The sequence below is a fragment of the Miscanthus floridulus genome, chromosome 19 (assembly GCF_019320115.1).
Source record: "Miscanthus floridulus cultivar M001 chromosome 19, ASM1932011v1, whole genome shotgun sequence".
Classification (NCBI taxonomy): domain Eukaryota; kingdom Viridiplantae; phylum Streptophyta; class Magnoliopsida; order Poales; family Poaceae; genus Miscanthus; species Miscanthus floridulus.
This window is the reverse complement of record NC_089598.1, coordinates 29,419,665-29,443,959: the sequence shown is the minus strand read 5'-3', so window position 1 is coordinate 29,443,959 and position 24,295 is coordinate 29,419,665. Positions and strand designations below refer to the sequence as shown.

Genomic DNA, 24,295 nt, shown 5'->3' with positions numbered 1-24,295 from the left:
CGACGGGCGAGATAAGATAAGCGGGATGGGATCAGTCATCCATGGGCCATCGATCTCAATCGTGCTGGGCGCCTGGTGGTGGCTGGAGGCGGATGCAAGTATTTCAGGACTTGGGATTTTTTTTTCCGAGTCCAAAGGCGATGGCAACCACTGAAGGATATTTCGCCCGGGCAATGCACGGCTCCATTCCCACGGTCACGCAACTCCAGCGCAGGCACCAGGGACCGTGTAGCGAGCCATGGCAACATCTGGTCATGGTGGACTTCAGAGCAGGCCTGGTCTGCTGCCGGTGTTAATTGCCGGTGTTATCCAACTAGTAGTACAATTTGGGGAAAATTGCAGATGCCATTAAAACTGCAGACTGACTTGAACGGAGGTGCGTCATCCCAACTGCGTTCAATCAAACAACGGCCGGCTGCCGGCACCAGCGGCAGGATGCACCGTGCCGTGCGAGTGATGTTACGCTCGGAGTCGGAGCGCAGGCTCCGGAAGTGGAAGGCGAGCACGGCAGCGCGAGCGACACGGGGGGCATGCCGACGGAGTCGCGAAACGCACGAAGAAACCGTACCCTTGTCCGACTCGCAGTCCGCAACTCGACACGCGCGCCACGCTCCCTTCCCGACTCCGGAGCGCAGCCTGCGCCGCTGCCCACTGAACTCCTCTTCCCCTTCCGCCTCGGCTCCCCCCATCTCCTTCGATTCCCGAGCCCCCGAAATTCGAATCGCCCGCGTCCCGAGCCTCGCCCGCACGCCGCCGATGCCCTCCAAGCGGCCGTCCCCGCACGCATGGACGAAGCCGCCTCCGCAGCCGCCGCGCGCCTCCGCCCCTCACCCCGCGCTCCAAGAAGCGCACCTCCCGCTCCAAGTCCGCGGCCGCTCCCGGGACCGGCCGCCGCTCCTCCCGAACCCTAACCCTAGCTCCCGCCGCGAGCGCGCCGCGGACCAGGGCTCCGCCGCCGCGCCCTCCCGCAAGAGCGACCGCAAGCCCAAGCCGCGCTCCTTCCCGGACTCCGCCACGCTCGCCACGGCCATGGCCGTCGGTCGCCGGCCTCCCTCCGCGGCCCCGGCGTCCGGCGGGGGCCGTGGCAGCGCGGGCGCAGTCAGAAGCTCTGGACCGAGTCCGACGAGGTCGCGCTGCTCACGGGCGCCGTCGCCTTCAAGGACCGCACCGGCATCGCGCCGCGCCTCCCTGACATGGGCGAACTGTTCGAATCCATTAAAGACTCCCTCGCGCCGCACCTCGACCAGGCCAAGGTGTACTACAAGCTCAAGCGCCTCAAGAGCAAGTTCCAGCACTCCGTGCCGGGCGAATCCAGCACCGCGCACGAGCACCGGCTGCGCGACCTGGGCGCGGCCCTCTGGGGCGCTGAGCTTGCGCGCCCTGAAGAGAAGGCCATCGCGGTGGCTGAGGAGGCCGACGAGGATGACGCTGACGAGGGATTCGTTGGCGGGGATAGGGAGGGGACCGTGAAGCTTCCTATGGTCAAGGAGGTGCTTGGAGAGTACTGGAGGCTCAACGGGCAGACCATGTCAGGTGTGTCGCTGGAGAAGGGGTTGGCGATGCTTGGGCCACAGGAGGCTAGTGTGGCCGAGGTCAAATGGAGGCGACAGCTTGAGGCAGATATGCGCATGCAGATGCGCCGGCATGATCTGGAAAAGGAGGTCTATGGCCTGCTCATCGATGCCATCAAAGGCCTAGGGCCTTAGCTTGGGTACAGATTTTACCATTCTCTGTGATCTGTGAGAGAGATCGATTTACTTCTGTTGTTTCGATTGCTTGGACTAATTAGGCTGGTTTTTTGCTTATCATCAGTCTACAATTGGATTAAGGTGCCAATGCTGTTAAACTTACATTGGAAATTGGCATGCTCGGTTGACTATTTAATTGTGGGATTTAGTTATCCAAAATCACCATGCTTGTTTGATTTACTCAAGTCATGAGGTTTGTTTGTGTTGACAATTTAGTCTCTTTCCCTTCCTCTAGCCTCAATGGTATAGTAGCCAATTTTTGTTTCAAAGCACACAGAATTATGAAATTTGGCATACTTTTAAGAAGTTAGGCAATGTCATTCGTTTTTTTTTACATTTACCATGCAATGTTTGTAGCATGATATTTGTTTGAAGGAAAATTAACGGGATTCTTCTGGAATTTTTCTTCTTTTGAGTCTTCGGGTTATTGGCTAAATTTTCATTTTCATAGTTACACCTTTCTTATCTTGTCTTTTTTCTTTGCAAGGATTATCTAGTCTTCTTTTGTTTACAAAGTGGAACTGTTTGGTTGTCTTTCTTCCTTCAGAATCCAGAGCTCTAGCTTTCATAGTAAAATAGGCCATATACATATGGCAGGTGTTTGTTTCTAGACCTATTGAGCTCAAGTTTCTGTATCACAATACTAGTGTGTAGAATGTGTCAATCTTCTAGAGTTCAGCTTGCCATGATAATTGGGTTGCATTTTTTATTCATCATGAGTTTATCATTGAATAAGTCACAAAGTTATGCTTAAATTTAGCTGGTTGGCATGCTCCCTCATATCTTTTTTATTCATTCAAACATCAAGCGATTACATGCCTGTCTGGTTTACACTTGTCGAGTAGAATTGTGTTTTTAGTTTGGTTTCTTTGTCATCCCAGTTCTACCATCTACTGTAAACTAGCTGTTTTTGTCAAGGACCTAGGCGCCTAGAGTTGGAGGCCCTTGGCTTCTCAGTTCATAACTCGAACCAGGTAATGGAGGTGCCGGGGTTTTTGCCTGACTACCACAGCAGGGGGTGAGATTAAGAATAGAGAGAGAGGGAGATTTGGGGATAACTTCTTTTCTTCCCTTCATTCAACGAGTACAGGGGGTACATATAGGAGCTCAGCTCCACTGCTACTTGTGCCAGCCATTAACTGCTAGCTGGCTAATTAATTCCTTAATCACCTCAACTTCTACTAATTGCCTTAAAGACTGCAGCCCCTCCAGCCGCCAAGCCTCCTTGGTTCTTCCAGGCCATGCGCACCCTTGGGGGCTGCCCTGGCTGCACCTCGTGTCCGAGGCCGGCGGCTATACTGTCGGCCCCACATGACATCTCTCCCCACCCTCGACGAGCAACTCGTCCTCGAGTTGGAAGCTTGGGTAACGCTCGGTGAAGCTGTCAATGTCCTCCCAGGTAGCGGAGGCTGAGGGCTCGCCTTGCCAATGTATCAGGACTTGGCGGACGCCTCGGGCTAGCCTGGTGCGTGAGGTGCGTTCTGGAACCGGCTGTGTGGCGCCATGATGCATAGGAGGCAGAGCCGGGAGGGGGGGTGGCCGGGGGAGTGCCCACGAACTTCTTCAGGAGCTCGACGTGGAAGACATCGTGCAGCCGGGCGCGGGGAGGGAGCTCGAGGCGGTAGGCGACGTCGTTGATGATGGCAGAGATGCGGTACAACCCATAGTACCGGGGCTGCAGCTTCCCTTTTAGTGATGCCGTGGAGGGAGGCCGGGGCACGATGGCGGAGACGAAGCCAGACCCAATCACCCACGTTGTAGTAAACGTCGCGGTGATGCTTGTTGTAGAACCGTTTGTAGATGTCCTGAGCTTGCTCCAGCCGGGCCCGAGCATTAGCCAACATCTCATCGCGTTTCGCCATGGTCTTGGCCACCGTAGCCACCCTGGTTTCGCCAGGCTCATAGGAGCGGATGGAGGGTGGCTCACGACCGTAGACGAGCTGGAATGGCGTGGTCTTGAGCGCGGACTGAAAGGCGGTGTTGTAGATGTATTCCGCCCATGGCAGCCAACGCAGCCACTGACAGGGGTGATCGCCAGTCAGGCAGCGCAAATACATGACGATCACCTTGTTGGCTGCCTCTGTCTGGCCATCAGACTGTGGGTGGAACGCCGTCGTCATGTGGAGCTTGACTCCAGCGAGGCACAGCAGCTCTTTCCAGAAAATGTATGTGAACACCGGGTCCCTGTCCAAGATGATGGACCGCGGAATACCGTGCAGGCGCACGATGTCGGAGAAGAAAGCCTGCGCCACGGACTCCGCTGAGTAAGGATGGGCCAGCGGAATGAAGTGGTAGTATTTGCTGAACCGATCAACAATGGTGAGGATGACGGATTTGCCTCCCACGCGCAGCAAAGCTTCGATGAAATCCAACCCGATGTCCGCCCATACTGCTGTTGGCACCGGCACGGGAAGAAGAAGGCCTGCTGGGTGCAGGTGCTCGGACTTGTAGCGCTGACAGGTGGCGCACGCGCGCACATAGTCCTGGACCATGGCACGCATGTTCGGCGAGTGGAAGTCGCGGCGGAGGCGCTGGAGTGTGCGTTGGACTCCTTTGTGGCCGTCATCGTGAATGGCAGCGAGGAGTTCCTGGAGGAGGGGGGCGCCAGGCGGGATGTAGAGGCGCCCCTGGAACGCGACCAACCCATCGACGAGGGACCAGGGAGCCGCGCGCTGGGTGGAAGTGATCTCTTCCTTGATGGCGACCAACGCGGGGGTCCTGAACATTAGCTTGTCGCAGGCGCTCGATGAAGTCAAAGCGCGGTCCCGAGAGCGCCAAGATCGCTGCCTCCTCCGTGTCACGGCGGGACAGGGCGTCAGCTACCGTATTGGTGCTGCCCGCCTTGTATTCCACGAAGAAGTCGAAACCCAGCAACTTGCCCACCCAATGGTGCTGGGGAATGGTGGCCAACCGCTGATCCAAAAGAAACTTGAGGCTAAAATGGTCAGTACGTACCAGAAAGCGGCGGCCCCAAAGATACGGCCTCCAATGGCGGATGGCCAGCACCAATCCAATCAGCTCCTGCTCATATGCCGCCAAGGATTGATGTCGAGGGGCAGCAGGGCGGATGAAGAAGGCGATGGGGTGCTGGTCTTGGAGGAAGAACGGCCCCAAAGCCATGCGTCAAAGCGTCGCACTCAACGATGAATGGCTGCGCGAAGTCGGTGCCGTGGTGATGGTCGTCTTGAGGGCGACGAAGGCTGCGCCCGCTGCCTCATTCCAGGTGAACCCCTCCTTCAGTAGGGCCGTTAGGGGGGCTGCTATGGCGCCAAAATCCTTGACGAACATGCGGTAGTACCCCGCAAGCCCAAGGAAACCTCGGATCGCGCGCGTCGAGCGGGGCTGCGGCTAGTCAGCGACGGCCTGGACTTTATCAGGGTCCATGGCCACCCCTGTGCTGAAATGATGTGCCCAGATACGCGATGGAGTCAACGCCGAAGGCACACTTGGACCTTTTGACGAACGGCCGGTGTTGATGCAGCACGTTGAGGACAGCGCGCACATGGAGAAGGTGTTCAGCCAAGGAGGTGTTGTAGATCAGTATGTCGTCGAAGAAGACGAGGACGAAGCGGCGCAGGAAGGGGAGGAGAACGTCGTTCATCAGTGCTTGGAATGTTGCTGGGGCGTTGCACAGCCCGAACGGCATGACGAGGAACTCATAGAGCCCATCGTGGGTTCTGAATGCTGTCTTCTCCACGTCGGCTGGGTTCATGCGAACCTGATGATAGCCGGAGCGGAGGTCTAACTTGGTGAAGAACCGGGCGCCGTACATCCAAGAGCTCGTCGACCACCGGAATGGGGTAGGCGTCCTTGACTGTAATAGCGTTGAGGGCCCGGGTAGTCGACGCAGAAGCGCCACATCCCATCGGCCTTCTTGACCAGCAAGACCGGGGAGGAGAACGCCGATGTGCTGCGCTGGATAAGCTCCTGTTCCAGCATAGTGGTGCACTGGCGCTCTAGCTCGTCTTTGTGCGAAGCGGTTGTAGCGGTAAGGCCGGACCGCCACCGGTGAGGACCCCGGGATAAGGTTGATGCAGTGATCCCGGGATCGAGGCGGAGGCATGTCGGTCGGCTCGGTGAAGACCGCAGCGAACTCGTCCAGCAGGGCTGGCAGGAGATCAGCCGCGTTGCACGCCCGTAGAGAAGGGCCGGTGCCCCCGGCGATGCCTGTCCAACACACCCTGTGATCTCGGTGCCAGAAGGACATGGTGAGTGCGCTGAAATCCCAGAGGATCGGGCCAAGGGAGGCCAGCCACTCGGTGCCGAGGACGACGTCGTAACCGGCCAGAGGTAGTGCGAAAAAGTCGGTGGAGAATGGTTCGCCGGTGATGGAGAAGGAAATGGCACGGTAGACGCCGGGGCACGACACCCGTTCCCCATTCGCCACCGTGACCTTCATGTTGCCGCGGGGTCGGAGCTTGAGGGAGGTGCGTGCCGCTGCTTCCTCGGACACGAAGTTGTAGGTGGAGCCCGAGTCCAGCAGGGCCAGTAAGGATGCCCCGCCCAGCTGGATGCGGACCTGCATGGTCTCGCTGGAGCGGACGCCTGCCATGGCGAGTAGTGAGATGAGTGGGTTGTCAACCGCAGCGTCGGTCTGCTCAGGATCGTCGTCGTCATCGGCCTCGGCCAGATCGAGGAGGAAGTTGTGCTGGCAAACGCGGTTGTGACCCATGCCAAATTTCTCGTTGCAATTGAAACAGAGGCCCAAGCGGCGCCGCTCCTCCATCTCTGATTGGGACAGCCGCTTCACCTGGCGGCCCTCGACGGTGAGAGAAGGGGCGGCTGCACGAGGTGGGCTGGCTGGCAGGGCCAGCTTTGGTGGTGGCCCCGTCAAGAGGCCGCGCGTGGCCTGCCGTGGCGCAGGCGGAGCTGGAACAGTGGCGGGGTAGTACTGCTCGCGCAGCTCCAGCTTGCGCGCGAGGCTCATGGCTATGACGAGGGACTGTGGGTTGTGGACTTCCACGTCGAGGCTGAGCGGCGGCTGCAGTCCTGCCGTGAACGCTTGTACGCGCTGCGCCTCCGTGAGCGTGCCGACACGAGGAAGCAGCGGTTCTGGTACTCCGCTACCGAGCTCGTCCGCTTGCATGCCATCAGCTCACCAAGGGGGTTGGAGCGGATCGGCGGCCCAAAGCAGAGGGTTAGGAGCTCGGAGAAGCGACGCCAAGACGGCGTACCCTCGTCTTGCTGCACTTGAAGGAACCACATTTGGGCGCCGTCTTCAAGGTTGTATGACGCCATCCAAACTTGCTCCTCGGCTGCAATACGTTGTTGATGAAAATACGACTCACATCGGTTAAGGAAGGCCAGCGGATCGGATTTCCTGTCGAATTTGGGGAAGTCCAGCTTCTGGAACCGAGGTGGGCGGTCCCCGTGGTGGTCACCGTGGCCTGAGCTTCGCGATCCTGAGCCGGAGAACGCCGGTGGCTGCGCCTGCTGAAGAGCGGCGACCTGCTGTTGAAGGTCGCTGATGGAGGCGTTCATGGTGGTGGTGAAGGCCTGGATCATCTTGGCTAGGTCGGTGGTGGACGGCTCAGCCATTGGCAAGGAAGTGGAGGCTGCTGAGGCGGTGGATGAAGCAGGAGCTGATGGCGTGGTGGCTGCAGGGTTGGAGTGCGTGGCGGAGGTGGAAGAAGAGCGCCGGCTAGCCGATACCAAGTTGTCAAAGACCTGGGCACCTAGAGTTGGAGGCCCTTGGCTTCTCAGTTCATAACTCGAACCAGGTAATGGAGGTGCCAGGGTTTTTGCCTGACTACCACAGCAGGGGGTGAGATTAAGAATAGAGAGAGAGAGGGAGATTTGGGGATATCTTCTTTTCTTCCCTTCATTCAACGAGTACAGGGGGTACATATAGGAGCTCAGCTCCACTGCTACTTGCGCCAGCCATTAACCGCTAGCTGGCTAATTAATTCCTTAATCTCCTCAACTTCTACTTAATTGCCTTAAAGACTGCAGCCCCTCCAGCCGCCTAAGCCTCCTTGGGTTCTTCCAGGCCATGCGCACCCTTGGGGGCTGCCTTGGCTGCACCTCGTGTCCGAGGCTGGCGGCTGTACTGTCGTCCCCACATGACAGTTTTATTTCTGTGTGCCCCACAGGATTAGTGCATTTTCACAGCTTTTATGTGGCAGCTTAGATGCTTGAATTAGATGCTACATTTAAAGTGTTGATAGCATGCTTGTTGTGATTATTCTACTTGACATGTAGAATTATCTTTGAGTTTGCTTTATTTCCCTTCCAGTTCTACCCTTGATGGCAAAACCACCATTCTTATCCAGAAAAATTCACTAATTACTATTTTGGCATGGTCTTGGTAGGACAGGTTAGGTATTGGATTGATGACTCTTAAACCAATGTTTTTAACATGATACATTATTCTGTTTACTAATAAAGGTGATACTTCTAGCATAATCAGTTTTTAAAAAATTGCTAGGCGCTAGTTAGGTGATTGGGTGGTGTCTAGCAGGTGGATGCCTAGGTAATCTATATGGATAAGCAGAATATTGAATTTATAATTGGATTTTCAACAAGTTAGCATCCAATCAGCATGAATAACGAAGAATTCCATGAGCTAAATTAGCATAAGTGGCATAATTAATTTCAAGCCAAAGAGTGTGAACTCATTTGTGTATTTTTCCCAATCAAGCATGGACATTTCAAGCCAAAAATCTATTATTGATGCTAAAAGTTTATTGTCCTCTTTGTGCATCTTGTGGTTTAGGTCAAGGTCATTGGTAGCATTGTTGTTTTAGTAACTCCTGTAAGAGTTGAATCACACATTTTTTTGTTAAAAACCTGCCTTGTAGTTTACAATTTGGCAAAAAGGCCTGTTTTAAATGTAGATGTAGATACCTGAAGAGGTACTGCTGTTGGATCTGGTTGCAGTGTTTGAAAGAACTAGTCAAGTATGCATATCTAGTATGTTGTATACGTGTTACATGTGCACAACACAACTATATTCAAGTTGTGTAGTTATTTGAGATTTTTGCATATTGGGTATCACAAATGCATCAATCATGTTTAGGCATTTGGAGGTTCTACTTGTGTGGGGCAATCCTTAAGACATCAAACCTTTGTGTTTTTTAATAAAAAAATGGACTTTGTGCTTGTATGTTGCCTTGGTTTTCCCTGATGGACAATCTTGGCTTAGGCATTTGATTTTGGAAGGTTGGTACTTGGTTGGACTTTGCAGCATTGAAAAGACAAGGCAAACTATATTATGGTTGACATGTCTTCCATTCCATTGACAATTATGGTGTGTCTTCTGTACGGCAGTCAACCATCTAGTTTGTTTTCTTGACATGTCTTCTATTCCATGGGCAATTATGGCATGGCCTCTACTGTATGGTAGTCAATCATCTAGTTTGTTTTCCTAATGGGTTCACAATAGACCCGCTGTCTCCCCATTTTGGCAGTTCGCCTTTTGGTGTCCACCACTTATTATCTGAGTTGCCAACTTGCTATGCAGGGAGTTCCATCCTCCATAATGTTGAGATAAGCCACATGGCTGTGATTTCTCTCTCTTTGTTGTGTGTGTTGTCTTTGTTGTTGTCTCTTTTTGTTCTCTTTGTTTGATGTGGGGTTGGCTGTGGTGGAGAATGAGGTCAGTGCCAATTGATTCCCTATTTTATTTATGGGATAAGTGTTCTAGTTATATAGTTTTGGTTTGCTCTATGCTTCCTACACTTTCAGGCAACTAGTAGTATCCGTGATAGAAGCAAGCATTACCAATCAAATAGAATATCTATACCAAAATAACAAAAAAATCCACCTGAATACAGTGTTCGAAATCCCATGAGGTGCAAAATCCATGCCCTCTATTAACTGCATTTACTATTACTTTTCTTTATCCCCCTAAATTGACGTTCTAATACAATGTCCACTAAAGTTTAGAGCCCCTATGGGAGCGCACCATAAAGGGCTTCTACTCTAGCTCCTGTTGAAAGTTGAAACTCTACCAAGTGGTCTCTTGCAAAAGTGCTTCACGGGCGAAGCAGGGTGAAGGCAGAGCCATTTTTTTTGTGAAGGACCGATGGAGCCCAAAATTGTGGCTTCACTTCGCTCTGTCGAGGGTCGCACAAGCAAAGGATTCCCGTGCCCTCCTGTGTCGCGCGCGAATCTCTCCTCTCTGGTGGACTCCTGTTGCTCACGCATGCACCCCGAGTAGAACCTTGTAGAGGCCAACGACTAGGTGGTGGTTGGCCAGCCTGGAGGCGATGGATGGACCTAGTGCCGCCACATTGAAAGCTATGATGGGATGGTCTTGCAAGGCTTGGCCGTGACAGGCATGAGCATGGTCTTGGCGGTGTGACCTCGACTGGCGCTTGCTCGTAGTATCCCACATGTGTGGATGCAGAGCATGGCGTGAGGATCAGGTGTTGTCATGACCACACCTTTCCCTTATAAAAATAAAAGAAGAAATACGGAGCAATACATGTATACATACTTGGACCACCGGCCACCACGCACAAGTTCAAACCAAGTCGAGAATTTACAGTAATATAATAATGCCTTTTTCTTATGAATTATACAGTAAAAAAGCAAATGAAAAAAATAGAGAAAATCAAGTTCATATAAAGAGTAATAGCTTGGGGCAACATGGACATTGTTTATATATATTCTATTCATTCCTGAAAATACAGGAGCTGTTTTGCCGAACATTTTCCAAAGTGCTTCAACTCCACCAAAGAAGCCACTTCTCCAGAGGAGTCAGAGCCGGAGCCCTGCCAAATAGGCCCTTAATCTCATCTTGTGTACCAGATTTGCAAGGCATTAAGATAGAAAGCACCTAGCTAACTCCTTGTTCTTTGTCGACTCCCCTCCCCCCGAGGGCCCAACACACCCACCCACCCACCCCATTGAAGTTCAAATACAAAGCCTGCTAAAGCTTAAATCTTATCTCATGTATCAGTTTCACAAGGAGTCAAGATGGAAAGCATGCAACAATTTATGATACCCGAAGCAATTTGTTAATCATAATATTGGATCGCATCCCATATGGGGACATTTTGACCTACCTGCCAAATCCGTATTTTCTTGGTTTCGGTGTAGCTAAGCCATTTGGTTGTACTCTTCTTTCATTTGTCACGTGTCGCCACTTTGGCTTGCCCTGTTCGGCAAATTCTAACTATATGCCATTGGTGAGGTCCGAAACTTACAAGTCCCTCTTCACAGCATGGGAAATCTATTGATACTTCAACACTTCCCTCTTTATCTAGGATATATCATTTCTACAGCATGCATAATGTGAGCAGTTCTTCCTCTCGAGAACATTCAGATTTTCATGCCTGTCTAGATTAGGCCTTGTGTGGAGTTGTGCTTTGTCCATCTTTCTCTGATCCAAATCCAAGCACGACCATAAATCCAATCACCCTCAGGCCGAAACAATCGCAGACACAGAATTAGAGGAATGCAGGAATGCACTCGAATGGAGGACAAACCATAAATCAACCGACTGCCGAGTGATACACAAATCAAGGCTGAAGGAATTTGTGACGGACTGCTTGTCGCCACACCAGAAAGGAGTCGCTGCCCAATTAACCACGTCAAGGAAGACGATCCTCTGATACCACCTGTCACACCCATGGTCGCTGTTGAGATCAATCTTACGATACGAGTAGCAAAAGAAGAAGAGGAGGAAATTAGAGGCTAGATGATCTAGATAACACGAGGAAGAAACCTTCCTTTCCTGTGTGTTCTGTTTCTTTAATTTCTCTATTTTTTTTCTTACTCTCGCCGTCCAGACTCTTGGAACATATACACACGTCTTCCACCTGGGTCGCATGGGTGGTTAGCCCCTTGTCAGTTAAAGCATTGGGCACCTTGCTCTTCATTATGGGTGTTACACCTGGGGTATTACATGCAGGGCATCTAGTATTTATTGAATGCTGAAAAAGAAACAAAAGATATTACATGTAGGGCAAGTAGCCAAGCCGTTCAAAATAATGGATTACATGGGGGAACTTTGAGCCTGTTTTGTACTGACCCTGGCCATTCTCCCTGGTCCAGGCAGAAAATCTAGGCGTTGGATTTCGGACACCTAGGGCTGGATTCCTGTCTGTTCCAGGTTGCCTGGCCAGGACAGAATCAGGAAGAATCTGATAGGAGATATCAGGCAGTGCAGGAAACGATGTTTTTGTTATAAAAAATAATGATAGCACAATTGTTTTTAAGGAATCTTTCAGTGTAATGTTCTGGTAGCTTCCAGTTAGCAGTCGTGGAATTTGCCTCAATCTTTTAATTGAGCCTTAACTAGTGCGATACTCCATATATGGAGTTGAAGAGTCTTCTGAAAGCATTTGGGGATAATTTTAGCACCATGAGTATCTTTTTTCTTTTTGGATGGGGATGGGTAACCATGGGGGCTCTAAAAGCACCTGGATCTATACCAAATGAGATAGTCTTGGTTCGCTACATGAATAAGTCAAGCAAAATGTGGTTTCATGACACTTGTTTTTGTGGTGCATTTTGATGTGCCTTTTGCTGATCATTCTTTCCTTTGTTCTACATGACCTTGAATTGTTGCATCATTTGTTGCTTGATTTTGTTATCCCTTTGGTTACTAACCATTTTCCAGCTGAAAATTTACTAGACTAGCACTTTTTTCAGTTAGATTTGTGCTGCTGTGACTTCTAATCGACAAAAGCTGCCTTTTTGGACTACTTAGTTTCTATAGATTTATGCAAACCGTAGCAATTTTGTGTTTGAGGAAAAATATCTGTAGTAATTCTCACGTACTTCAGTAAAATCACTAACTAAGATGTTCAACAGTATCTTTCGATCGAACAAGATGCCTGAGGAGTGGAGAAGAAGCATATTGGTACCAATCTACAAGAACAAGGGAGATTTCTAAAGTTGTACTAATTATCGGGGAATTAAGTTGATGAGCCACACTATGAAGTCATGGAAGAGAGTCATCGAGCAGCGCTTGCAAGGAACGACGTAGATATCAACAAACCAATTTGATTTCATGACCGGAAGGTCAACTACAGAAGCAATCTTCTTAATAAGACAGGTTATGGAGCGGTTTAGAGAGCAGAAGAAGGACCTCCACTTGGTTTTCATTGACTTGGAGAAGGCTTATGACAAGATACCAAGAAATGTTATGTGGCGGTCTTTGGACAAACATAAAGTCCCATCAAAGTACGTGACCCTCATCAAGGACATGTACGACAATGTTGTGACTAGTGTTTGAACAAACGATGGTAACACAAATTACTTTCCGATTAAAATCGGATTTCATCAAGGGTCAGCCTTAAGCCCGTATCTCTTTGCCTTGGTAATGGACGAGGTTACCAGGAACATACAAGGGGATATCCCTTGGTGTATGTTGTTCGCTGATGATGTAGTGTCAGTGGACGAAAGCTAGGCGGGAGTAAATAGGAAACTAGAGTTATGACGGCAGACTCTTGAGTCTAAAGAGTTTAGATTGAGCAGAACTAAAACCGAATACATGAGATGCGACTTTGGTGGAGTTGTACAGGAGGAGGGAGATGTGAGTTTGGAAGGTCAAGTAGTGCCTAAGGAGGATACATTTCGGTATCTGGGATCGATGCTACAGAGGGATGAAGATATTGATGCGGACGTTAGCCATAGAATCAAAGCAGGGTGGATCAAGTGGCGACAAGCTTCTGGTATTCTCTGTGACAAGAGGGTACCACAAAAGCTAAAAGGAAGTTCTATAGAACGGCGATTAGACCGACTATGTTGTATGTAGCAGAATGTTGGCCTATAAAGATTCGACATGTTCAACAACTGAGTGTTGTAGAAATGCGTATGTTGCGATGGATATACGTGATCGCCTAGAGGTAGCACCAATTGAAGAAAATCTTGTCCAACATCGGTTGAGGTGGTTTGACCATATCCAAAGAAGACCTCTAGAGGCACCAGTGCATTGTGGAGTCCTAAGCCAAGTTAATAATATGAGGAGAGGTAGAGGAAGACCGAAATTGACATGGGGAGGCAATAAAAAGATATTTGAAAGCTTGGGATATACCTAGATATCTATGTTTGAATAGGAGTACTTGGAAAGCAGCTATTGAAGTGCCTGAGCCGTGACTTTGGGCTCTTGGTGGGTTTCAATTCTAGCCTACCCCAACTTGCTTGGGACTGAAAGGTTATGTCGTTGTTGTGCAGTAAAATCGCTAGCCCAAAAAAGGAAGGTTTTTATTAGAGCCTTTTCTTAGAGTAATTTACTTGTATAGACTGCCCAAAAGGCATAAACCATATAATTAGTGTTGATCACATGCCTGAATAAAGCTCAGTGAAAACAAAATTTGCTTCTTGCACATGCTACAGCATTTGAATATTGTAAGTAGTGCCAAACACAGTACATGTGCTCTTAGTTAAGAGCCTAATTATGAAGATCTTTCTGCTCATTCTAATAATCTGTACTGACATTTTATTTTCTGTTACCAACTGTATTGAAAACAACTCTTTCTTTGCCTGTACTCAGACAATCCTAGTTATACCTTTGGAATATTTGCATAATTCTGATTGTAACAAAACTGTTTATCTGCTACTAATGCTAAATTTCTTTTGCAGATGCAGTTGGAGTACATAGCTGGATACATAGGTGGGATGTTATTTTGTAGGCTGATCAACCCGACCTCTTGGTTGCTGACTGACAGGCCTAACACGGTGTGAGGTGCTGTAGGGGTTTGCACGAATCAGTCGTGTCAATTTATGTCTAGTTGTTGAACTATTCAATGATTGTCTAAGTCGCATAGGTCTGGAGATGTTCATTTTACTAATCTGAGAAGAAAGCTTGGTCTATGATCAGACAGCTTTCATATCAACGCTACATTTTCTGTAAATCATTCGCCAAGTATTATTGCGATCATGATGCTGTGTTTCACGTGTAGAATCCAGTTTCCAGTAGTTCAGTTTCTCTTCTTGATATGTTGCTGTCTTGACAAAGATATTTCGCTGCATAGCTTACTAGATTCTGTCTGGACATATATATGTATGATTTGGTCGGAGTTGTTGGCCCTCCACCTGTCAGTTGTTGCCGGCATGGTAGTCATATTATCTCATTTGCTCAGGGCAATGGTGTGTCAATGTTTTATAGCTTAGTATTTGAGCTTGAATCAATCTAATCCAATTCGATTTTCAGCTACGTTAGAGCTAGAGTTTGTAGAACTGAACAGAGCTTAGTTCTAATACTACCACACGTCATTTAGACTCCTATATATCAGAATGGTCCTCAACGAGACCGACTGTTTAACTGAGCCGAATGGTCTTTTGAGCAAATACATGGCTATATTAAAGTCACAAAACATACCAAGGCCTCGTTCGTTTTCTTCGGAATGAGCCATTCCTGCCTGGAATAATTTCAGTCGTTATACAAATTACCGAAGGAATTCTCCGTACCAGGTCTGGCTGGGAACGGATCTTAGGAAACCGAACGGCACCTAAGACAACGCACAAAACAGATTTACGCGAAGGATACAGACGAAAGCGGTCCCAACCCACTTTACACAGACATCTGTCACTAACTTTGGAAGGAGCCTCTCTACTAGCCGTAGATCAATTCCATGCCCAGGAGAAGCACCATCTGTAAGTCTGTCACTAACTTTGGAAGGAGCTGCAACAGCGTTTCTATTCTGAAAACGGGATCAAGAAACAATAACCTAGCTCAGTTGGTTAGGGTCTTTGGGTGAAACATGCCTATTCGGGTTTAAGTCCTCGACTTGACACTAGTACTTGTATTTTCCTAGATTTATTTTAGTATTTAACGTCGTTGTGTTTTCAGTGGTAGGTGACGTCCCCGTCGACAGCAAGGCACCTATGGTGACTTTGTCAATCTCGAGATGTGCTGGCAAAGTCTTTTGGAGGTGCTCATAGGGGTAGGGTTTGCATGCGTGCGTTCATAGAGGTGAGTGTGTGTGCGTGTTGAGCGTCTACGTCTGTACTTGTGTAATTCGTAAAAAAAACACCAATCGACCAAGGATGCACCCTGTGCACACCTGACCCTAAAATTGCCCTTGCCGCTGAGGGAGATCCTAACCACGGTCGGGACACCCACGCCTCCTCTGTCACGCGCGCCCACAGGAAATGCCACGCCGCCACCGATTCGCTCATACACGCCCACGCGTACCAGGGATCACCCGAGCCTGCTCCGTTTCACATGCCCGCATGCACATGGGGACCGCCCGTGCCCTCCTCCACTTCCTGCGCTTGCGCCATGCGCTCGCACCCCCCGCCTATGGATGCGCACCGCAGACACCAGCCGTCCCATCCAAGAGTATACGCTTGGAACATGAATGAAATACTCGTAACATATAAGCACTTGCTGCAACATACAACTGAAACAACTGGAATATTTAGAACATAGGTTTGCAACATATGCGTGAAAACATATTCAACATCCAAATCAAATACTTACAACATTCGTCTGAAACAGATGAAACATTTTGAACAAGGGTTAATTGGATATGTGCCATTATCAGCCTGTTCGCTTATGCTGAAATTTGGCTTATGCTGATGTTTATGCTGAAATGTTGTGAAAGAAAATACTGTTCCATGGCTGAAAAGTAGCTCAAACAAATAGGGCCATAATTCCACAGTTTTTGAAAAACACCATTATTATTGAAGAAACTATGGCAATGCCATTACAATTGTTTCCTACTTTGAAATACACCATTATGTACACCTAAAGACGTATTGGGCCCACTTCAGACGTCTTAAGGCTAACGTATTTTTGTATGGACACTTTTGCCCCCTGCAAGTCTCCCTCTATCCACTATATGACGTGTGGGGCCCACTTGTCATCCCTCTCCCATCCAAGATGCAACGCAACTCTCTCTCTCTGCTTCTCCAATGCCGCCACTGCCATTGCAGGTGCCCCGCCCGCCGACATTCTCCATTCCTCCTTCCCCGGTCGTGGCAACTCCAGCTCGCAGCCCCACCCTGGACCCGCATCTCGGTCGCCCCGCGTAGGCCAGGCCAGCGCAGCCCCGCTGGGGGGCACAGCACATCGCTCCGCCGGCTGCAAGCCGCATGCCCCTCGGCCGAGCAGCGCACCTAGCTTCCCCTGCGCAGCCCGCCAGCGCGCTCGCCGGTGGCGGCGCGGTTGAATCGACGCGGTTGCCCGCCCGCGCGCTTGGCCAGCGGCAGCGTAGCTAGCTTGTCGCGGACACCCGCCTGTGCGCTCGGGGGGGCAGCGGCGTGGCTGGCTCGACACGGTCGTCCGCTCGCACTCTCGACCGGCGGCGACGCGGCTGGCTTGTCGCGGGCGCCCGCCGGTGCGCTCGTCTGGCAGCGGCGCGGCTCGCTTGACGCGGTCGCACTACCGCGTGCTCAGCCGGCGGCGGCGCGGCTGGCTCGACATGGTCGCCCGCCCGCGCGCTCGGTCGACAGCGGCACGGCCTGACCGCCCCACCCGCGTGCTTGTCTAGCGACCGAGCGGCTGGCTTGGTGCGGCTGCCCTCCCACGCTCGAACTCGCTCGCTCGGTGCTACAGATGGAGAAGACAGAGAGAGTGGAAGGGAGGTTGTGGGGAAGAAGGCTGTCAAGTGGGCCCCAAGTGTCGGTAAGTGTGAGAGAGAAGAGGAAGGGGGCAATCTTGTCCATATGGATATATAGTACCCTCCGCACGCTTGCTTGTGGGCCCAAATCACCTCCAGACGTATATAATGACGTATCTCAAAACATCTGTAGAGTTCTAATGGAAATGGCATAGTTTCTTAAATAGTAATGGTGTGCTTAAAAAACGGTAGAATTATAATGGCATAGATCCAATTAACCCTTTGAACAAATGCTTACAACATACATCTGAAACACTTGCAACATATTCAACATCCGGATCTACTTTTATAACATCCAAACAAAACACTTACAACATATCTTTGAAACGTCTGAAACACTTGAAACATAGGTTTGCAAGATATGCTTTCAGCACAACATCTCATTGCTGAGGTCGCGCGTCGTGGCAGCCACGGCCTTCCTGGTGGGAAACTATGGTAGCAACAACAAAGCTTGGGTCGGTGGTGCCATGGCTTCTTATTGTGGTGTCTTCGGCTTACCGTAGGAGACGATGTCCCGACCGGCGGTGACCTTCTCCTAGTGGCACGGTGCACGCCGTTGCCACGATGGACGAGGCAGAGTGGGCACGATGGTGGATGGGGTGCGACGAGAGATAGAGCGCGACATGGCGGGGGACATGATGTGACACGGGATGGGGGTGCCACGCGGCGCGAGGGCACGGTGGGGGATGGCGGTAGTGGCGCGCGATGCGGGTAGGAACGAGCGTACGGCATGGTGGCTTGTGGGGAATTTTCTACAGTCTAGGAAGCCACGTCGTCCATCTAGACGCCGCGTCTAAGCAGTACCGACGCCATGAACTCTGATGAACTTAATCCCAAGGACCAAAATCCCAATAGCCTCCAATAAACACTGCCCAAGATGACTCCAGGACGAAGAAAGAGCCGAGGAAACATAGGTCCCAATAGCGTCACCACCATCTCTACCTAGCAATACCCAGGAAGCAAAACCCAACCGAGGTGGAACCTATGAGCTCCATCCCGGACACATCAAGGTAGAGCAGAATGAACCTTCTGGGACCATCGTCAGAGGTGGTACCGACACCGTCGCCACTGCCATTGGAGAAGCGCAAGAGAAAACCAATCATACACGATAACCTAGGAAGCCAGGAGTTGTTGGGAAATATAAGCTAGGAGACATATATCTATAACCAGTTTTATCCTAAATTGTAAACGATTAGTCACTTGATGTTTAGTCATTATTCAGGCTAAATGACCATTTAAACAGGCAAACCAACCACTTAAACGAGATAAATGGTCGATTAAGTGGAAACGGAATACCGTGTAGCGTTTAAACGTGTGTAAATGAGCTAAATGGTTGTTTAGGCGAACGATGTCTACAACTATACAGGGTCCACACAATGAGGAGGTGGGCTTCCCTCTTGTCTTCGACGCCGGGAGAGAAGATAGAGGAGAGGGGTTAAGCGGATCAATCGATGAAGAATGAGGTCGTCCTTGGAGTAGTATGGTGGCTATTGTAGCATGGGGAAAGAATTGGTTTGTTTGCTTCATGGCCATAGCTTGCCAAGCTGTAAGTTAGACTTGCCACAGTTTCTAAGACGTATGTTTGGTTTATTGTCGTGACTATGGTACATCACACTTTTTTAGCACCATGTTTCACATGTCATGGACTCAATTCTCGCTAAACTCCACAAGTGTTTTTTTTATTTTGCTCATCACACTTTTGGTGAAACTATAAGTTGGCTAAGATCAGGCGTGTCAAACTTAGGCCCAAACCAAACAATCTTCGGGCAAACTTCCACTTGCCGAGTCAAACTTTTTGCGGAGCGCTGGACAAGCCCGCTAGAAACAAGAGCTAGGCTAGGCGGGCCCATTAGCCCGACTCAAAGTGCAGTCCCAACCAACCAATCGTGTAGCTCCTGCATTCGATGAACTGAAGGTCTTAGCTCCTGCCATAGTTGGCCATGCAACCCGAGCCCATCGGCCCGGCCCAAGCCCCTTTTTTTGGCCCGGCCCAAGCACGACCCACCCCTGGCGGCTAGCGGGCCCTGGCTGGCCCGACCCGGAGGATCAGGCCATGCCTGGGCCTTACCCTAGGCACGTGGGCCGGCATGGCACGCCTTGCTACAGAACAGGCGGCCCACTAGCAGCTCGGCCTGCCAACCCCGTGCGGCTACGCCCCCAGGCCAGGGCGACATTCAGCCCAGCCTAGCTCCCCGCCTCCCAGGCTCCCCCCGCCTCACCCTCACCGGCTCACCCCGAACCCTAAATCCTACCCGCTCCCTCTCGCCTCTCGCCTCTTCCCCACGTGGCGGCGTCTCCCTCCCGCGCGCAGCCATCTCCCGCGATCAACGACGGCCGGATTCAAGCGCACCGGCGACCTCCTCCTCCATGCCTCCCCGCGTGGCCCCACCTCCAGGGCGAGCGCGCTGGCGACCAGATCTGCCTCTGGGGCGAGCGCATCGGCCGTCTCCCTCCCGCGCGCAGCCGTCTTCCTCCCGCGCGCTGGCATCCGGATCTGCCTTTGGGGCGAGCACGTCGACGGCGGCGGCCGCCGCTTCCCGTGGCTGCCCTGCTCTCTGCTCTCCCCTTCCCTCTCTCGTGGGCCTCGGGCTAGCCCGACACGCTGGATTGGCCTGTGCTTTTCGGGCCGGCCCAGCCCGAAAAACGACCCAGCAGGCCGTGCCTGGGCCATCGGCTAGGCCCGTGGCCCTTTTAGGTACGGCCTGGTGGCCCGGCGTGCCATGCCTGGCCCGTTAGCGCCCGGCCGTGCTTTTCACGGGCCCGGGCCGTGCCGGGCCGGCCCGGACCGTTGGCCATCTATAGCTCCTGCATCCGACGAGCCTGGTCTGGTGCCGTAGACCAATCACGCCCCTTGTCGGCATCGGCGGCTTCGGCTGCTCGCATCACCCGCGCCGCACCGCTCTCCTCCTATCGCTACGCCGTCACGCAATCAGGACAGGAGATCCCCAATTCCCCCATTTCCCCAATCCCCGGTAGAGTAGTAAGGGAAAAGCAAGAGAGAAGAAACAGCAGCAGCCTAGCGGATGCAAGGCGAAATGGTGGTTGCCGTCGCGTCGCCTTCGTCGGCGGCACCGGCACCCTCCGCCGGCCGTCTCCATCCGACATACAAGGAGGTAAGCTTCCTTTTTCCCTGTTCCATCGTCGCCGCTCCCCGTTTCCCTCCTCGGTTCGTTGGAGTGAACACTGAATCTTGCTGCTGCATCTCGACCCGATGGTTTGGATCGGATGCGCGCGCAGATGATCATGCAGGCGCTGACGGAGCTGCGGGACCCGGGCGGGTCGAGCCGCAGCGCCATCGCCAACTACATCGCCGACCACTTCTCCGGCCTCCACTCTCGCCACGACGCCCTCCTCTCCGTCCATCTCCGCAGCCTCAGGTCCCATGGCCAGCTTCGCCTCGTCTCTGGCAACTACTTCGTCTCCACCGCCACTCAGCAGCCTGCTCCGGGGCAGAAGCGTGGTCGGGGGCGGCCTCGCAAGAACCCAGATTTAGCCCCTTCCGCTTTGATTCCGGCGTTTCAGGGCCCCAAGCGAGGGCGTGGACGCCCGCGCAAGAACGCCCTAGACCCGGTGGCTTCTTCTCCTTCGCCGCTGCAGGGAGCAAGTGCTCCGCCGCCTCCATCTGGGGTCAAGAGGGGGCGTGGACGCCCGCGGAAGGACGCGCTTGCCCCTCCGCCTTCCTCTTCTTCGCCACTGCTGGGAGCGATTGATCCACCGCCTCCATCTGTGGTCAAGAGGGGCCGTGGACGCCCTCGGAAGAGCGCCCTTGTCCCTGTGCGTTCCTCCTTTTCACAGCTGCTGAAAGCTATTGCTCCACCACCTCCGTCTGGGGTCAAGCGGGGGCGCGGACGCCCGCGCAAGAATGCCTACCCCGCTGTGGCGCCGTTGGTGGGAGTTGAGCAGGGACCTTCTGGTGGACAACCACAGAGGAATACGGTTCCTCTCTCACCGCCACCTGCTACCATGCCCCACAGTGGTGAGAGTAAGCCTGTCCGGCCGCTCAGGGTTGCTGTTGATGTTAATGCTTTGCGTGGTTCCTCCATGAACATATCTGCCTGTAGTAACACTGTGGTTGGTGGGAAAGAGAAGATGCAACCTGAATCTGTGCAGTCCGCGGATGCTTCATTGACTAAGCGAGGGCGTGGGAGGCCCAGAAAGGAGAAGGCATTGAAAACTAGCCACTTGAAAGCCGCACAAATGACTGAGGGTCAACATGAAGCTCTGGCCGCACAAGCTGCAGACCAAGCTGGGGCTGTCCAAAATGAAGTTGAAGCCAAGGATCTGCAATCCTTGGGTACTTCTTTGACAGAGAAGAAGATGACTGAGGGTCAACAGGAAGCTCTGACTGCACAAGCTGCAGACCAAGCTGGGGCTGTGCAAAATGAAGTTGAAGCTAGGGATTTGCAATCCTTGGGTACATCTTTGACAGAGAAGAGAGGCCGCAGGCGTCCTAGAAAGAGGCCGTTGGAAACCAAAACTTCAGAAGCAGGGGTTGCTGCATCAGCAGTGAAGAGAGGCCGTGGGAGGCCAAGAAAGGAGAAGACTTTAGAAACTGGGAACTTGAAAGTTGCACAGATGACTGAGGGTCGACATGAAGCTCTGCCTGCACAAGCTGTAGACCAAACTGGGCCTATGGAAAATGAAGTTGAAGCTAGGATTTTGCAATCCTTGGGTACTTCTTTGACAGAGAAGATAACTGAGGGTCAACAGGAAGCTCTGACTGCACAAGCTGCAGACCAAGCTGGGTCTGTGCAAAATGAAGTTGAAGCTTGGGATTTGCAATCCTTGGGTACTTCTTTTACAGAGAAGAGAGGCCGCGGGCGTCCTAGAAAGAGGCCGCTGGAAACCGAAACTACAGAAGAAGTGGTTCCTGCATCCACAGTGAAGAGAGGCCGTGGGAGGCCAAGAAAGGAGAAGACATTGGAAACTGGGGACTTGAAAGTTGCACAGATGACTGAGGGTCAACATGAAGCTCTGCCTGCACAAGCTGTAGACCAAGGTGGGCCTATGCAAAATGAAGTTGAAGCTAGGATTTTGCAATCCTTTGGTACTCCTTTGATGGAGAAGAGAGGTCGCGGGCGACCTAGAAAGAAGCCATTGGAAACTGAAACTGCAGAAACCCAAGGTGATGCATTGGTGAAGAAGCGACGGCGTGGCAGGCCAAGAAAGGCCAGGCCTTTTGAAACTGGGTCTGCGGAAACTGCAGTTGAGGTGTCTAGGGACTTGACAGAAGATGGGCCTGAAAAAGATGGGGATCTTGTGTCAGGGAAGAAAGCAGAAGCTCAAGGTGTACTTTTGGTTGAGGGGATAGACAATTGCCCTGCAGATGCTGGATGTTTGGTAGTGTCAAGAGAGGAGGTACCAATTGCTCCGATGGATGCTGGAGGTGTGCTATTATCTGGAGAGGAGGCATCCATTGCTCCCATGGATGCTGGGCGTGCAACGACAAGGGTTGATCCGATGGATGTGGGCACCAAGAGTCATTAGTGCTCTGATGGTGGCAGCAACAACAAAAAAGAAAGAAAGAAAGAAAGAAAGAAAGAAAGAAAGAAAGAAAGAAAGAATTTACCTGAAAGGCTAAGCAGAACATGCAGCTGTATAAGTGTGTTCAAGGATATACTTAATAGACATACTGCAAATATTGCTATATGTTTGCACCAAGTTGATTACTCGTATGTTTTTGAGTAGTTCCATTGGAACCTGCATTTGATGGGTTTCACTTTTGGGGTTGGATTTAAATATTTGTTGCTTGTACTGAAAACTAGCCATGATAAGGTTCATTTTCCAGTTTCAACATCTTTTAGTGATATGTTCACATAATATCTCTGTTTTGTGCTTTATTTGATGTGTCAATTGGGTGTTTGGTTGGCGAAATGGGACGTGTTGGTCCACCATTGCTTCATTAAGTCATTCGTCATACTCATAAGCATAGAATACTTAGTATAAAAACAAGGATTTGTGTCATCTGAGTAAAATTTATAGAATGATACTTTGATGTACCAATCCATTGAGGTTTCTCATACCAACAAGTCAACAGCCCCCATATATTTCAATAGGCTACCTTTCAGGACATCTAGCATGTCATATTCAATTTGCATACTGATTTGATTACAATTATAGAGTAGCATATTATATTGTTGCATTGCAGTGTTAATGTGTACCCGCGTAAAGTTGAGCAAGCATGTTAACAGTTATGACTTAAACCACTGGTACTGGGTGTTCTGGCAATCAATGATGAAGCATTCTGACATGGATGTTGGTTCTGTTCAAGTAAATATTTCTTATATCTTCAGCAGCAATCTATTTTGCGATGTTTCTCAGTAATAATCACTTGCAGAGTAATAATCCCACTATTTTTTTTGTTCTCTTTGCTTATAAGATGAAAAAAGGCAATTTTTGCTGTGGGACATCGCGAAAACAACAAATTGGCTGCAACACACCGCCAACACTTGCTTTTGCTGAGTACCATTATGAAATCGCGAATGTTTGCCGGTGGACACCGCCTCCATTAAAATAAAGAAAAACAGCAATCGGGAGAGAGAAAGCACAGTAAAGAGACGTTTTTACCCCTGCCGGCCTGAGTCCTATCATTTAGGTGGTCCGGTTGGACCAGCTCGGCTCGGCCCCGATCGTCATCTTCCTTCCCCCGTTCTCGTTCTCGTCAGTCTCTCTCCCCATCCTCATTCCCATCTCGACGAACCCTAGCTTCGAGCCATGGCATCGAGCTCGCATTCCACACCGTTCGGCGCGCCGCACCCAGCTTCGCCGTCGCTCGACCCCTACAGAGACCAAGCTGGATTCTTGCCCTTGGTTCCTTGCCACATGTGCGGAACCGTTTTCATCGGGCGCGTGTCGCAGAAGCCTGGCAGCAAGGGAAGAGGTTTTACAAGTGTCCACTGCTTGAGCATGTAAGTGGTCGTTGACTTCTGATCTGGTTTTGAGGAGATGAGCATTTTTTTGATTTTTCATCTCTTGTTTGCCAGACCGACTTTGCGTGTGGAGTGTACTACTTTGAGGAACAGTATA

The 24,295-nt window shown here is 51.1% G+C and overlaps 1 protein-coding gene and 1 pseudogene across 1 annotated transcript; both read left to right on the top strand.

Moving 5' to 3' along the window:
• The first annotated feature begins 756 nt into the window (after positions 1-756).
• On the top strand, positions 757-14,583 carry LOC136528941 (STOREKEEPER protein-like; annotated as a pseudogene).
• Positions 14,584-20,102: 5,519 nt separating this feature from the next.
• Positions 20,103-23,544, top strand: LOC136527740 (uncharacterized). Its single transcript, XM_066520558.1, has 2 exons — positions 20,103-20,382; positions 20,507-23,544. Exons 1-2 carry the CDS (start codon positions 20,293-20,295, stop codon positions 22,754-22,756), a joined length of 2,340 nt encoding a protein of 779 aa, XP_066376655.1. The 5' UTR covers positions 20,103-20,292; the 3' UTR covers positions 22,757-23,544.
• The last annotated feature ends 751 nt before the right edge of the window (positions 23,545-24,295 follow it).

Bases quoted from the DNA above. Each gene is read 5' to 3' on its own strand.
- LOC136527740 (XM_066520558.1), top strand. From the start codon at position 20,293: ATGCAAGGCGAAATGGTGGTTGCCGTCGCGTCGCCTTCGTCGGCGGCA. The intron at 20,383-20,506 runs GTAAGCTTCCTT...ATGCGCGCGCAG, and splicing joins TCCATCCGACATACAAGGAG to ATGATCATGCAGGCGCTGAC.